The sequence below is a fragment of the Girardinichthys multiradiatus genome, chromosome 10 (genome assembly GCF_021462225.1).
Source record: "Girardinichthys multiradiatus isolate DD_20200921_A chromosome 10, DD_fGirMul_XY1, whole genome shotgun sequence".
NCBI lineage: Eukaryota > Metazoa > Chordata > Actinopteri > Cyprinodontiformes > Goodeidae > Girardinichthys > Girardinichthys multiradiatus.
In genome coordinates this window covers 15,198,744-15,214,316 of record NC_061803.1, presented here as the reverse complement: position 1 = coordinate 15,214,316, position 15,573 = coordinate 15,198,744, and the positions used below count along the sequence as shown (strand labels likewise).

At 37.2% G+C, this 15,573-nt stretch overlaps 1 protein-coding gene across 1 annotated transcript; it reads left to right on the top strand.

Annotated features, from left to right (window-relative positions):
* The first annotated feature begins 2,353 nt into the window (after window positions 1–2,353).
* kcnj16 (potassium inwardly rectifying channel subfamily J member 16) lies at window positions 2,354–15,185 on the top strand. The gene is made up of 2 exons (XM_047376531.1): window positions 2,354–2,701; window positions 11,836–15,185. Exon 2 carries the CDS (start codon window positions 11,846–11,848, stop codon window positions 13,109–13,111), a length of 1,266 nt encoding a protein of 421 aa, XP_047232487.1. The 5' UTR covers window positions 2,354–2,701; window positions 11,836–11,845; the 3' UTR covers window positions 13,112–15,185.
* Window positions 15,186–15,573: the final 388 nt, after the last annotated feature.

Genomic DNA, 15,573 nt, shown 5'->3' with positions numbered 1-15,573 from the left:
AAATAAACATTAACTGCTGTCACAGCAGTGCTCTGCTAGAACAAGCTTCACAACTAATTAAAACCGAAAATTACCATCATGCTCAGTGCTGTAAAAATGTTTTTGTCCTCACTTCTGCTTTCTTCTATTTTTGCTTATTTGTCACACTTTAATATTTTAGAATCATCAAACAAATTTTTATATCAGACCAAGAAAACCTAAATAAATATAAAAATGACTGTTTTTGAATTATTTACTTTATTAAGGGGAAAAAAGTGATTAAAGTGAACATAGCCCTATGTAAAAAACATGTCTTGTAAACCCAATAACTGGTTGTGTGACCTTGTTAATGTTTGGCAGCTAAACTGCAACCTGAAATAAACAGTTCCTACAATAGTTAATGCTGTTCATGTGAGCACATGAGTGCAGTTATGCACAAAACCGCCCGTGTGACTTAAATTAAAAAGTATCAGTCAAGGGTACCCTCAGATAACTTTGAAGTCAACTACATCCTGAAAATTAAAGTTGCAGCAAGATTGGATTGGGCTCATCAACACTTTGTCTGCTCAATAACTATTGTCGGTAGTAGCAGGTCCAAGTACAAGATGTTGTTGGACCTTGTAAATTATCTTTGAGTTCTAACGTTGTCTCAGAAGTAATCAAGCGCACTATGTTTTATAACTTGGCTTCAAATGATAACTGTAGATCTTGTAACAAACTCTGATTATCCTGGTGTGCCTTGGTTGTCTTCATAAACTTCTTCCATGTGTACATATTTGCCAAATTGTACAGGAATCCATTTTAAATAGACAGATTTTTATCTTAAATAAATAATGGTTCAAAATAAAATGCTGTAAAAAAATATTTATTCACAAAATTAGTTTCACATTACCATACATTTCCATGTATTTTCAGGAAAAAAAGACTTTAATTTTTGAAGACGTATCTATATGATATACCAGCAGTGATATGACAGGAGACTTGATAAAACAGAACTTTAAAAAAAATGCAGACATGTCTCTTGGTTAAATGAAACCAAGAATTTAGTCATAATGATATTGTTAAGTTTGGAGCAAGATGGTGGAATATTGCAAGCCTGAGAACACCATCCCAACTGTGAAATACAGGGGTGGCAGGATAATGTTCTGTTGCTATTTTACTGCGAAACGGACTGGTGTAGTTCATAAAATCATGACATCAAGAGTATTTTAAATAGACAATAATCATAATGCCAAATTTGCTTAAAAGTGCATTAAAAGCAATGTTTTGGATTAGGCTTGACAAAGCCCTGATCTCAGTCTGAAAACAAAAATTAGTGGGCAGAGTTGAAAAGGTGTGTGTAAGCAAGGTGGTCTACACTCAGTTACACCAGTTAGGAAGAATGAGCCAAACTTCTGGCAATCTATTGTGAAAAGATACCCACAACATTTGACCCAAGTCATATGGTTTGAAAGCAAAAACAATATCTAAAATAGGAAACTTTTAGTTTGATTTGATGTCAGACAGTTAGAAAATAGGGATATGTGTCTTTTTATACAGTATAAGTGAATATCTGATTTATGCTGCACCAAAATAAATAAGGAACTGTGGCTTGTAATTGGTAACCAACTGAATAGTGAAAAGTCACCTTTCAATAACTAGATCCAAAGACACAGTACACAAATAAGAATAACTCAAACCCTGAGCAAAACCCTAAAAACATGAATGATGGTGTAGAGAAAATACTTTGTGAACATTTTTGCTGTTACCCATGTTGAGACAATCTTTATGTAGGGATCACAAGGATGAATAAACGCAATTGTTCCCAAACAGCTTGTGCACAAGCTTCTGTGTGTCGCCATCTTCTTGCACGTGGACCAGAAACTACCTCAAGATCTTTTCCGTCTCCTGTTTCAATCGTCCCAAATCACCTGTGGCTCCGTGAGAAAATGCCGCTGCTGTTATTACAATAAGTCGGACGGAGTCTTTTCCACCAGTGACAAACAGTGACAGATTTCCAGGTTAGAAACAGCAGTGAGGCTTTATGTTTTGGACAATAGGCAAGGTTTTGTTCCACAGAAGTTTAAAGATGAGCGGGCAGATATGTGCATTGACCTCTCTAAGGAGTTTTAGACAGGGAATAAGGGATTACTCTAAATGAAAAGGCACAAAAGGCAGGGCAGTGATCATCAGTTTGTGAGCTGAAAATGGAGGTGCTTAAACAGAAAGGTCGGACAAAACACGTATAACTCATGCATTATTTGAATATTCTGTTTACTTTTACAATGAGAAAACATACCTATATGTGATGCTATTCAAATTAAGTTTATGTAATATAGACTGTACTGCCAATCAACCAGTAGTCCTAAACTAATATCTGGACAAAATGTCGTATTTAGTCAAGTAAACCTCATATATCAATGTTATGTGCATTAATTGGTATTATGGCCATCCCGAATAGATAAAAGGTCATAAACATGCCACATAACAATGGTCTTTTGATAGGATGAGCCTGCATGTACACAGACCCACAACACACACTCCTGCAGGCTGACATTTACCCTCATGCACACTGACTGACACCTGCCTGACAGACACCATGTGATGCTGAAGGGAGGTGTTAATGTTTAGTTATTGCTGTGACGTGTGGGACGGCCCATTCCTGCAGGTGACTGCTTGGAGAACCTCTAGAACCAGCAACACAAATTCCTTCAACTGGCTCAGCATTTCTCTGTGCAACAAGGTAAGAAGCGATGCAGAAAATCTGTTGTCTTTGAGGCCATTTTGCATTTTTGTATGTAAGAAAAAAAGCACCAGAGGGATAGAGAGAGTATAAAATCTGATATCAACAGGTTTACATATTGTGTTAGAATAAAAAAATGCCCATAAATACTAAATACTAGATGTAACTAGTTTGAATGCGGTCATTGGGGTGAAAAAAATCAGGCACAACAAGTGAGTAGAACAATCAGTAATCTGAGCTTCTGTATTACCAGCAGCAACACAAAACAAAACAAAATATGTTCAAGGTGATAAGTAAAGCTCATGTAATCATATTTCACTGAGAAATCTGATCTTATCTTAGAAAAAGGTTATATTAGCTTCAAGATGCATTTCTTAAAAAATATCTATCTGCAGATTTGGTCTTTATAATTTGCTTGGATTTTTGCATTGGAATTTGATTTAAGAAAAGTCCTTCAGAGTCCTGAACCTGTGGATATGTGAGGAAATGCAGCTGAAAGGATAGCATGACTGTCGCCTAAACATGAGTCTTTTGATGTTCTAAACAGTGTCTTCTGGTGTAAAATGAAAAAGGAAATAAAAATACAATTTTATGGAATAGATTTGCAGTGCAATGTAAATGAGCTCCAAACACATTAAAAAGGTTAATTCCTGCATCTGTATAATCACAGCTGAGATGCTCTGATGGCGCAAAACAATGCAGTGGGATTAGGTTCACTTGGTACTTTGAAGCTTGGATAAACCATTAACTCCCAGGAACATGCTGCCAAAACATAATCAAAACACTCCAGTCTGCTGACCTTTAAACCTTATTTAAAGACCTCTGCCACTGGACATTCAATGTACAATCAACAATCCTGAAACATCTTTAGATAGTGAGGTGTTTCCTCCCAGACTGTAGTTCATCTGCTGGCAAAGTTTTAGGTAAAGTGGCACATTGGTGTTGAGGTTCTGAAGATCATCGAAGGTGGCAGAGAGCCTCAGGCAAAGCTCCTACCTGCCGCTTGTGTACTCAGTTCTTTTCCAGTGAACCACATGTGGGTAGCACGATGTCATTTGCAGTAAGTGAGCATGTAATAGGGTTGTAAGTGCCCCGAGCATCAGAGGAAACAAGACAAATTGTTCAAGTTCTTTCCAGAGTTCATCTCTTCATTCTTAGTCAGCTGTGGATGCAAGACCTTCATTCTAACTTCAGGAGACAAAAGGAGATGTTGAAAGAGTGTTGCAGTGAAAAACAAAGAAACAGCACCCACAAATGAAAGCAGCTCCACTTTGGAGTACAGCGGAAACTTTATACCTAGGGTCAGGAAGTGTTTTTGTTGTAAGCGCTTGTCCTCTGTGGTATTTAGTACAAACAGAGGCTAGCTGTATGTCTTGATCTCTGTAAATACATCAGTGGATGTGGTGACAACAGTTCAGTCATGTGATATAAAACCTGTCTTTGTTCAAAATGTTCTGATTATTGGGAAGCAGACGGCTCTCACAGGTCACTGTTCTGCATGGTACATTCGGTGCACATTCCTCTTTGTTATTTTGAACTAATCAGAAACACATAGGCTTCAGTGTTTTTATGGACTGAAGCTTCACATTCAACCACCAATATGGTCAAAATTACCATATTATGCAACAAATGCCATATTAATGGTAGATGTAGTCTCAGTTATCTCATATCTGAAGTAATTCGCAACCAAATTTTAGCTTTTCTGCCTTTATTCTGTTATAAAATAACTTAGCTCCTATTCATTAATTTCATTTTATGTTTATTATATGGAAATTGAGATGTACTAACAGTATGAATTTTTGTTAATTTAGTAAAGTGCCAATTTACAACAAATGCCATCACTATGCACTTTATACAGCTGTACCCATTTCATCTGACTTGCATTTCCTTGATATACAAAAGATACTTAGGTTTAGGTAAATAACACTCCAGCATTGCCTTTCTACACATCTGATAATGTAGCTCATGTATCTTGTTTCAAACTGCCAGGGATTTCTGAACATATTAAAAAAGTTTGGTGTCATGGTCATCTTAGAGATGCCATACATGCTATGCATGCATCACAGGTAAAACGTTCATGCAAGCACTTTGTCAATATTACAGCAAAGACCGAATAATAGTGTTCTTTAATCTTGAGCTACATTATGGAAATGTCCTGTCTGCACTGATGAAGATTCACTCACCCCAGCATGCTAAAAGCTTATAGTGGCTGACATTTCTGGCCTGTCTGCCCTATTTTCTGATTGATTCAGCTATTTTTTATTTGACCTCTTTTGGTTACCATGGCACTCTGTATACAGCTTATACACATGTCTTTCATCCCTTGATAAAAGATGTATAAAAAAAAAACAGACGATGACGATGATGAAGTGATGATGCCCTTCATCCCAATGCACAAGTGATGTACAGAACAAAACAGGCCACAGATACACATACTTCATAGACAGAACATGATGTTCCACAAAATGAGCTTTATTTCTTCATGTTTAGTCCCATGTAAAACATGTAAAAGTTTTGGATGTGCTTACCTTTGGCAAGAAAATATACCTAAAATAGTTTTTTAGTTTTTTTTTACCAGGACAGAACTTCCCTTTATCAGTGCTCTCAGGTCAGATTCTGATTTAGTATGACAAACAAACATTTGTGTAGGTTACTGCAGTTAGTAAGGAATGAAACAACTTCTGTTTCCTAACAATACTTGTTGTAGTAAAACAAAAAGGCTAATGTTTCATCAGGAAAGATTAGCCTACACAAACATGTAACCATGCAGAAAAGATCAGAGAAAGAAAAATGAAATGACATTTGTGCAAACACAGTGTTTCCTGGAAGTGTGCTTCCTTCTATTCTGCAGCTCTCCACAATACCATCACACACTAAACAAATAGAAAGAAAACATTTAGATTACCTGCAGTAAACTGCGATGAACTGGCTCATTTTAGTGATAAAACTAGATCCCACCTGCTGAATAATGATTCACAGAGTAGAAAGGGAGACAAGAACAGTGACATAAATGTTGTCTGTCATGGCTTCTAGATGGAAATCTGAAAAGATCAGAACCATAAGCTGTGAATTTCAGAAACATGTCAACATCCCTTCTGTGCCAATCAACAGAAGATGGAACAAAAGATTACAAAAGATGCCATGTTGAGACATTTTGGATTTGTTTGACAATTTGCTGCATGTGGTTTGCATTCACATCTTTCACAATAACATTTCTGCATATAAGAAGTAAGTTTTAAAGAAGTTAACTGCAAAAAGGTTTTTAATTTGGTGCAGAAAACCTAAATAGTTATTAAAATGCTTCTGTTAAATAAACCTTGGGAGGCCTGTTTCTTTCCTTTTAAATTGTGATATTTGTAAAGAAATGGCCCTAACAGTGGGGACTCAGAGTTGTCACGTGTTAAAGGATCTTATCTTGATATTACATATGATTCAGCTTGTACCATACCTTTGCATGTGAGAATTATGTTAAGAGTTTTATTCTATGTATATAAATATTTATTTATTTTACTTTCACAAATGTCATCCACGGTTTTATTCATTTATAAACAATCTATCACATTTTTATGCAATCAAACATATTTATTTACTTTACATTTACAAGAGACATCCAATGTTTTTTTAATCAGAGTCATTTAATCTGATTTATTTGTTTATTTATTTATTTTACTGTGACTTTAACATCCATCCATTGATTGTCTATGGAGCCCAGGGTCTTCTTGTTCCAAGACAACCAGTCATGTCACTGTGCAGCCCAAAACAAACATTTTATTTAATTATTTATGAATGTCATTCATCAGTCAAATGATTGTGTAAATGTAATTCCCTCTATCTTCTTTTATTTAAATTAACTTTTCAAATATCAGTTTTTTTTCTGAATCCACTTTTGTTCGTTCACAAAATTTAACAACACAGACATTAAACGCATCATCTGTCATGTTATTCGATTATTTTTCTTTGACAAAGAAATGAGCAGCAACCCAAACACGAACTGTTATGATGAGTTTGTCATCTCCAGGCATCTGCCCCATTAGGATCAAACCTATTAATGTACAACCAGGAAGGAAAAGGAGAACTACTCACGTAAGCATTTCCAGATCGCTGTCTTGAAAATAAAAGCAGTAAGGGGGGAAAAAAACCATGACAGCAAAACATGTGGATGACTTTTGAGAAAAACAAATTATCCCTGTCAGATGTTTTTCTTATCAACAAAACTGCGTTCATTTTTTTAAGTTTTAAAGATGTTATGTTTGATTTGAAATAAAACTTTTGGACTTGTCCATGTTTTTATCAAATAACCTTACAATATACAAGAATTATTTAGAACAAACACGCTCAGTGGAAAAACAACACACTTTATTTTACCCTACAGCATTTGTGTTATTAAAATGCATTTATATTTGTGGAAGTATTTTTCCTTTAACAACACAGAGAGTGTATAAAATGGTATTGAAGCAAACATTTAGCATTAATTATGCAGATTAAACTAAAGATGGTAGTTTTCAGGTGGAGACGACTAATAAAGTTGGGACAAAACTTAGATTTAATCTTGATCTACTTCTGCTCTCGTGACCCGTATTACAGAGACTTTACCTCAGACAAGGTTTGGGGTGAGTTAAACTGTTACCCACACTTTTGTAAGTCAAAACAGACATTTTAATCTGTTGAGAGACTTATTTATATCTTCTATTCATGATTACCTCATGTTGGTTAATAAAACTGCAAAAGGCACATTATCTTTAAAGTTTGTGTATATTTGATGCATTAAACATCACACAGACCACTAAAATACAACTTGCAGTGACGCAAATAAACAAACTAATGACTGACTAATAACTAATGATTTTTCCATTCATACACTTTTTATCACAGTGTTATTTCAGAAATGGATGTAATTTAATAATGCAATTATTGGATCTTTTCTGCTACTCTATGACCACATTTTCTTATCTGTTGCATGAAACTTTAGTAACTTACTGTACAAGTCCAAACTCAGGAAAATGGGCAAACATTTTCAAAATGCTTTGATAGCTGTTTACCAAAATAATACACTGCAGTACATGTGAGACATTATATCCACTCATCACGGGCTTTAATGTAATTAATCTTTAGCAGTTTCTGCTGACTGATACTTCATCCACAGTGAAAGGATTATTCTGCATTAAAATTTAAATCAAATTTAATAGATTAAATTGTGGATTTTCTCTGATCCTGACAGCGTCAAACTTATACACACATCTACATTTATCCTGAAAAATAACTATTCAATTCAATTCATTTCAGTTCCTTTCAATTCAAAATAAAAAATGCTTTATTCATCCCAAAGGGGAATTAAATGTTGTTGTAGCTCATATAATGCCGGTTTCTTCAAATACCTGTTGTAGATGCTGATGGCTGTGGGCAGGAAGGATCTCCTGTAGCAGTCTGTCTTTCAGCAGATCTAAAGAAGCCTCTGACTAAAGATACTCAGTCTCATGAAGAGGATGGGTTCTTCATAATGTTTTTCATTTTATGAAGAATCCTTCTTTGCACAATGATCTCCAGAGGTTCCAGAAGAGTCCCCAGAACAGAACCAGCCTTCTTTATAAGCTTGTTGAGCTTTTTTAAGTCCCTGGCTCTGATGCTCCTACCTCAGCAGATGATTGCAGAAAAGATCACACTCTCCACTTGAATAAATGTTCCTCAGCAACATGTACCTCGACCTTGAATAAATGTTCCTCAGCAACATGTACCTCGACCTTGCATCTCTTACTTCTTGCATGTTTTGTAGCCACCAAATTTGAACACCTGGATGTTTAAGCTACCGTTTAAACCACTTGTCCTAGCGAAATTGTTAGGGGTAACTGGATACTGACTGGTTTCCTGGTATGTAGTTTAAAGCATAATCCCTAAATATTTTGTATTCTAGAAGCCCAAGGTTAGCCTTCTTTACACATTACAAAACAGTTTTTGTGTGGGTTTGGGATTGTCATTGCACAGGAATGTCTAATAGAGTCCAAATTTCAACCATCTGGCCCAAAATTCTTTGCAGGTTGGGCCAGTGTTAATGTTCAAAGTGGAGTCTGGTAATATCTTGATGGACTGAGAAGGTACCAAGAAAGACAGAAAGAAATTAAGCTCAATTGAAATTTGTGGGTGCCCAACTAGATGCGATCTGGGGAAATATTTTATGTTCAGACAAGGCAAAGATTGAGCTGTTTGATAACAATGACAACATGTTTATTGGGTTACAGTGAGGCTTTTAAGAATCAGGATATACAGCAGGGACACTGGCATATCAATTGGGCTTGAAAGGTGTGGCTGGCTGGTGACAAAGAGAAAGAAGGCAATCCCCATGGTGGAAATGGCACTTCCCACAAACTTTGGGCAATCAACAGCTATAGTTTGCCAGTAATCAGATAACTTGCTGAGATAATCGGTTGGCCCAATGAGGAAATTCAGGCCACAGATTTTAACCAAGCCACTCTCACCATGTGTGGTGGATTCCACCTGAAATCCAGTATCCACAGACGACACACTAAGTGCAAAGAAGGAGGCAGAGGAATAGTGAGCATCAGAATCACTATCAAAGATGAAACATCCAAGTTCCAATAATGCCAAGAAAGATGACCCCAAGAAATTAAGAGATCAGTGAATGTCTCAGACAATGGAAACTGGAAAAAAGATGCTGGAGGAACCCTCATTGGAGAAAAAAACCCTTGGGATCTATCACCGACAGATAGCGGGTCTTTTAGTAGGGCTTGAGCACCAGAGCAATAGGGGCCAAGATCTACGGTGAAGGTTATGCAAAGAGGCCCCAGAAACAATTCGAGCATCTCACAGTAGGGTGTAAGATACTGGTAGTAAAGGAATACATTGAATGCTATATCCAAGTAGCCAATATAGTGTACTGAAACATACAGGGGTTGGACAATGAAACTGAAACACCTGGTTTTAGACCACAATAATTTATTAGTATGGTGTAGGGCCTCCTTTTGCGGCCATTACAGCGTCAATTCATCTTGGGAGTGACATATAAAAGTCCTGCACAGTGGTCAGAGGGATTTTAAGCCATTCTTCTTGCAGGATAGTTTCTTGCAGGAACGTTTCCTGACTCGCTCCCTGACTTTTTCCTGTGTGTATTGGTGCATTGTCATCCTGATACACGGCACCGCCTTCAGGATACAATGTTTGAACCATTGGATGCACATGGTCCTCAAGAATGGTTCGGTAGTCCTTGTCAGTGATGCGCCCATCTAGCACAAGTATTGGACCAAGGGAATGCCATGATGTGGTAGCCCAAACCATCACTTATCCATCCCCATGCTTCACTCTGGGCATGCAACAGTCTGGGTGGTACGCTTCTTTAGGGCTTCTCCACACCGTAACTCTCCCGGATGTGGGGAAAACAGTAAAGGTGGACTCATCAGAGACCAATACATGTTTCGCATTGTCCACACCCCAAGATTTGCGCTCCTTGCACCATTGAAACCGACGTTTGGCATTGGCATGAGTGACCAAAGGTTTGGCTATAGCAGCCCAGCCGCGTATAGTGACCCTGTGGAGCTCCTGACGGACAGTTCTGGTGGAAACAGAAGAGTTGAGGTGCACATTTAATTCTGTCGTGATATAGGCAGCCGTGGTTTTATATTTTTTGGATACAATCCGGGTTAGCACCCGAACATCCCTTTCAGAAAGCTTCCTCTTGTGTCCACAGTTAATCCTGTTGGATGTGGTTCGTCCTTCTTGGTGGTATGCTGACATTACCCTGGATACCGTGGCTCTTGAAACATCACAAAGACTTGCTGTCTTGGTCACAGATGTGCCAGCAAGACGTGCACCAACAATTTGTCCTCTTTTGAACTCTGGTATGTCACCCATAATGTGGTGTGCATTACCCTGCTAATTGAACCTTCACACTCTGCTCTTACGGGTGCAATGTACAATCAATGAAGACTGGCTACCAGGTTGGTCCAATTTAGCCATGACACCTCCCACACTAAAATGACAGGTTTTTCAGTTTTATTGTCCAACCCCTGTATGAGTGAGATATAAATTGGAGACCACTAGCTCAAAATGGAAATACCCTTGCAAGTTGGTGGAAAATAATTGAGCTAAAATCCCACGGGACAGATACAAACCAACAAAATGGTAATGGCCAACCAACCAGACATTGTGATCATTGATAAGCAGCAGAGGACAACTGTTGTGATTGATGACGCCATCCCAAGCCATAGACACAAAAGGAAGTGAAGGAAGTGGCTCCAACAGATATTTAGAGAAACATCGCTTAGAGCACTTAGGAACAATACAAAATACTGTGAAGGACCCTAAAGGTCCCAGGCATCTGGGAGAGTACTCAAGCTTGAGATAAACAGCCACCCACCCAACCAAGGGCAACAGTGGTGGGCGAGGGAGGAGTTTCTTCAGTCATATTTAATAAGTTACAATTTGCATTCTGAAGAGGTTTGTTTGTCAGAGTAAAAGTACCTGTTGAAAATAACCTTTAAGCAGGCATTAAACAAACTTTTCATTTAGCTCACATTCCTGTGTTATTATTTTTTTATCGGTCTGATGTAATTCTAATCTTAAACGTTGTGTTTTCATTAGCTGTAAGCGACAAATCATCACAATTATCAGAAACATAGGCTTGAAAACAGCAGTCTGTGTGTATTTACCTATACCTAAAAACCTATATGTATAATTTAGACCCTATGCGGATAATGGCCATTTTGGGTGGATGGAAACTTATCACCAGACCTGTAGAAGAATGCAACATATACATACTCAAAGCATTTCTAGTGTACAGGTGAGGCAGCATTTAGATTCTATACCCCTTAGCTTTGAAAAAACCTAAGATGTGATTGTAATTGTTGATTCCTTTAAAATAGGAATAAAAAGATTGTTGTCCAAAGACTCTGACTAATAAACTTTTTGAAACCTTTATTTCTTTTATGCCTTTAATAACTGTTTTTAAAAATCTTTTCTCTTATGCAATGCTATTATGTTCATTCTTAGTTATTTTCCTTCCTGTGGTGTGCGGTAAAGCACTTTGAATAACCTTGTGGATGAATAGTGCTATATAAATCAACTTACCATACAATATTAGATGTTTCAGTCAAATAAATTCACATCCTTCTTTGTATTCTCCACAGACCCTGAAAGATGCCTAAATATCTATCAGTAAGCCCCTTTGAAGAAATAAGTGTGAAGACTGAAAATAGACCTCACCCGAAGAAACAACGCTACTTACGTAAAGAGGGCAGCTGTAAAGTGGTGTTTCGCCACGTTCCAGAAGAATGGCTGCTGTTTGTCAATGACATCTTTACCACCTTAGTTGAGATCAGGTGGAGGGTGATGTTCCTGATTTTTGCATCATCTTACATCCTTTCCTGGCTTGTCTTTGGAGTCCTTTATTTTGTCATTGCTTTGGCTCACGGAGATCTCAGAGACCACAATAATGACCCCTGTGTATTTGAGGTGCGCAGCTTCACAGCCAGTTTCCTCTTTTCTCTGGAAACCCAGACCACCATTGGTTACGGCTTTAGAGGAATGTCTGAGAACTGCATGACTGCCATCATCATTGTTACCATACAAGATGTCATCAGCTGCTTCATTGACACTTTTGTCATTGGAATTGTGGTGGCCAAAATGGCCTCGGCCCGAAAGAGGGCACAGACCATCAGCTTCAGCAACCGTGCTGTCATCAACCTTCGAGACGGGTATCTATGTCTTTCTTGGAGGGTTGGGGATTTCCGCAGGTACCACATGGTGGAGGGAACGTGCTGTGCTCATATTCTCCGCACCATAGTGCACACAACCGGGTTAGTCGATGTAACCTATGAAGATGTGGTCATCCAGCAGAAGGACATTATCTTGATCACACCTACCACCATTTTCCACCGAATTGAACCTGGAAGTCCGCTGTACAATATGAGTTTGGAAGATCTCCGAAAGGCAGACTTTGAACTGGTGGTATCGTTCACCTACACAGACGACTCCACCGGCATGCTCCATCAGACCCGGACATCATACACATCAGATGAGATCCTCTGGGGTCATCTTTTTCAGGAGATGATCAGAGTGACCAAGAAGCACTTCAGGATCGATTACAACCTGTTCAATAACACTGATAAAGTGCTGGTACCTCTGGTCAGCGCTGAGGAGTATAAGCTGAAGAAGAATGAGGAGGAGCAGAAGAAGCTTTGGCTTTCTGCTCGGGCTTCTCCAAAAAATTCCCCCAGGTGTTCCCCACTGCCATCTTTACGATCACTGCAGCAAAGTCATAAAGAGAATTGTCTGAACCCTCCAACAGCAATGGTTGAACATAAGGGAGACAACCAGCCAGAGCCAAATGTTACAGCAACACAAACTGAAAATCAACATCAAGAAACTTTGACTGTGTCAAAAGACCTCACAATCACAGAATAAAAGAAACAGAGCTTTGGTATTTGAGATTTTACTAAAAGCCAACTCAGTACCAGCTGTAGTGTTACCAACATCAACACTTAACCAAAATATATTTTTGGAGCAGCCAACATTCTTCATCTTTGTTCAATCTAGCACCTTGCAGGACATTGTTTGGTCTAGAAAATTAAAGACCTTTTCGGTTTTGAAATTTGGAGCTTTGCTTAGCTAAAGTCCAGAAGTTCTGGAGTTTTACCTTATGATAAAACCTTATGATATTTCTCACCACGGCCCCAGTGCTCTACTACCATGAGTAAACATGTATAAAAGGCCTCAAAACAAAGTGTCATAGCTGCACTAACGTTATGAGTTCCACACCTACTGGCAACCTGTAGTTAAGACTTCCCACAACTCTCCTTTTTCCAACAGGACAACACTCTCACTATAGCTTCTTCTCATTTACTTCCAAAGGTTGGAGAACATTCTGTGTTGATGTGGCCAGATTTTTATTTAACCTCTTCTGGTATTTCAAAGAGTTTATGATACCAAGCATTCTAACAATTTTCCAAAGAGCCTTTGGAATATAAACAGGCCCATGGCATCACAGATCCTTCATCATAATTAATAGTTGGTATGAGGGTCTTTTCTATGTGTTCATTCTTTGTTTTGACATGTGTTGCTGCAAACACAAACTTAGTCTCATCTGATCAAAACACACGGTTCCAGTTAAAGTTCAAGTAACTTTTAGCAAGCTCAGTTTTTACATTTCTGTTGGTAGGACGGAGCACACTTTTTCCCTGGCCTGCCTCTCAAACATGTATATTGTATCCAATAGTAATTATACAGACTTGGAGACAAGATGCCACTTTTTGCTGCAGTTGACTAACATTGAGCTTTGGAGTTCTTTTAACCTTCTTTACCATCCTGCTCACTATATGCAAGTTGTCCAGATAAACTTGGATCATGGTCCAGCCTTGGTTGTAACAGTTCTAGTTGTCTTTAACTTTTCAATGATTCATCTGACTGTAAATTTTGGCAGACTGTAGAACAGTAGCTGTTTTTTGTAGCCATTTCTTGACTTAAAAAGATCAGGGCACGTGTCTTTTCCTCTTGAAGAGTCGGTAAGCAAAACTGCCCTCTCTGACATATTTACATGTTAAAAGAATGTTGTGAATAACTAGTAAAAAGTACCATGATGCTTTTAACTATTAAAAACTTTTGTATAAATAGAAAAGACTTCAGTTACATTTATTATATGTGGATGGTAAAGACTACAAATAATTGTGGCTATTCTGATCATTTTAAAAAAACTTTTTCTTGCCACAAAATTTGTTTCCCTCTGAATGAAAGTTTAAAGATTAAAGTTTGGAGATGGTTATGAGATTGTGCTACTGGAATAAAGGATTTCTGAAGCTCTTTGCAATATTTTTACCAAGGTCACAAAACGCGCAGAAGGCCTTGTAACTGATGCTATTTTCTTTCCTTTTTTTATCAACCACTTAAAAAAAGTGACATCTGGTTATGATACCATACTGCACAATACATGTATGCATCTTTCATTTGTTTGTTTCCATTTATGTTTAAATGTACGAACAAAATGACTATAAACACAATAGTTTCATAAATATTTGTATGTGTTCTGTAATATTTTTCTATGCACAATCAGCATGGACTAATTTCCATTTTCAATAAATATTACAGTTGAAAAAGCTCTGAAACAAATCACATTTTCAGTCATACTGTACATAGGCCTCAAACTACTTTTGAAAAGATACTGGGAATGGTGTAAAGTTTCTCAATTCATGCAGAGCATAGATCAGTGCTCCCAGGTTATTTTACAATGAACAGCGCATATCCATAAAGACATTTAAAATAGATCCTCAAAATAATTAGGTTGTAGACATTTTTTATGATTCTATTTTTGTCTTTAATTACTGTGTATATTTCGGTTTGTTTCTTAATCACAATATCTTTTTGCTTGTTGTCTCATATTTAGGATGACATGAACTTTAAATGTCATTTCTGTATTTTATTAATGGTGTTTATCAATACATCTAAAGCAGACACTTAAATTAAATTGTTACTGTCAACACCTTCACTTGTCTCTGTGTCCATTAATTATTAATAAATATAACAAATATTTATTCCCGTACTGGCCCAAGGCTATTGAACGCCAAAAGTGCCATAATTTCATAAATCAATTATTTGTCAAATAAATGTTTACATATATGATTATATGAATATGTTATAAATGCATTTAATAAATAAGAAAATGTAAGAAAAAAGATTTCTATAAATGTGTAAATTATTTATGATGTATACAGTCAACTAATTAAATATGTGAATCATTCATTAAAGTTGAATTTATTATGTTGTTATAGACCAATTTGTTATAGACCAAAAATTATTTTAGTACAAAATGTTAATATGAAAATTATTCACAGCCCTTAAGTTAAGGCGTAAGGTAATCGTTTGGTTTTACCAAC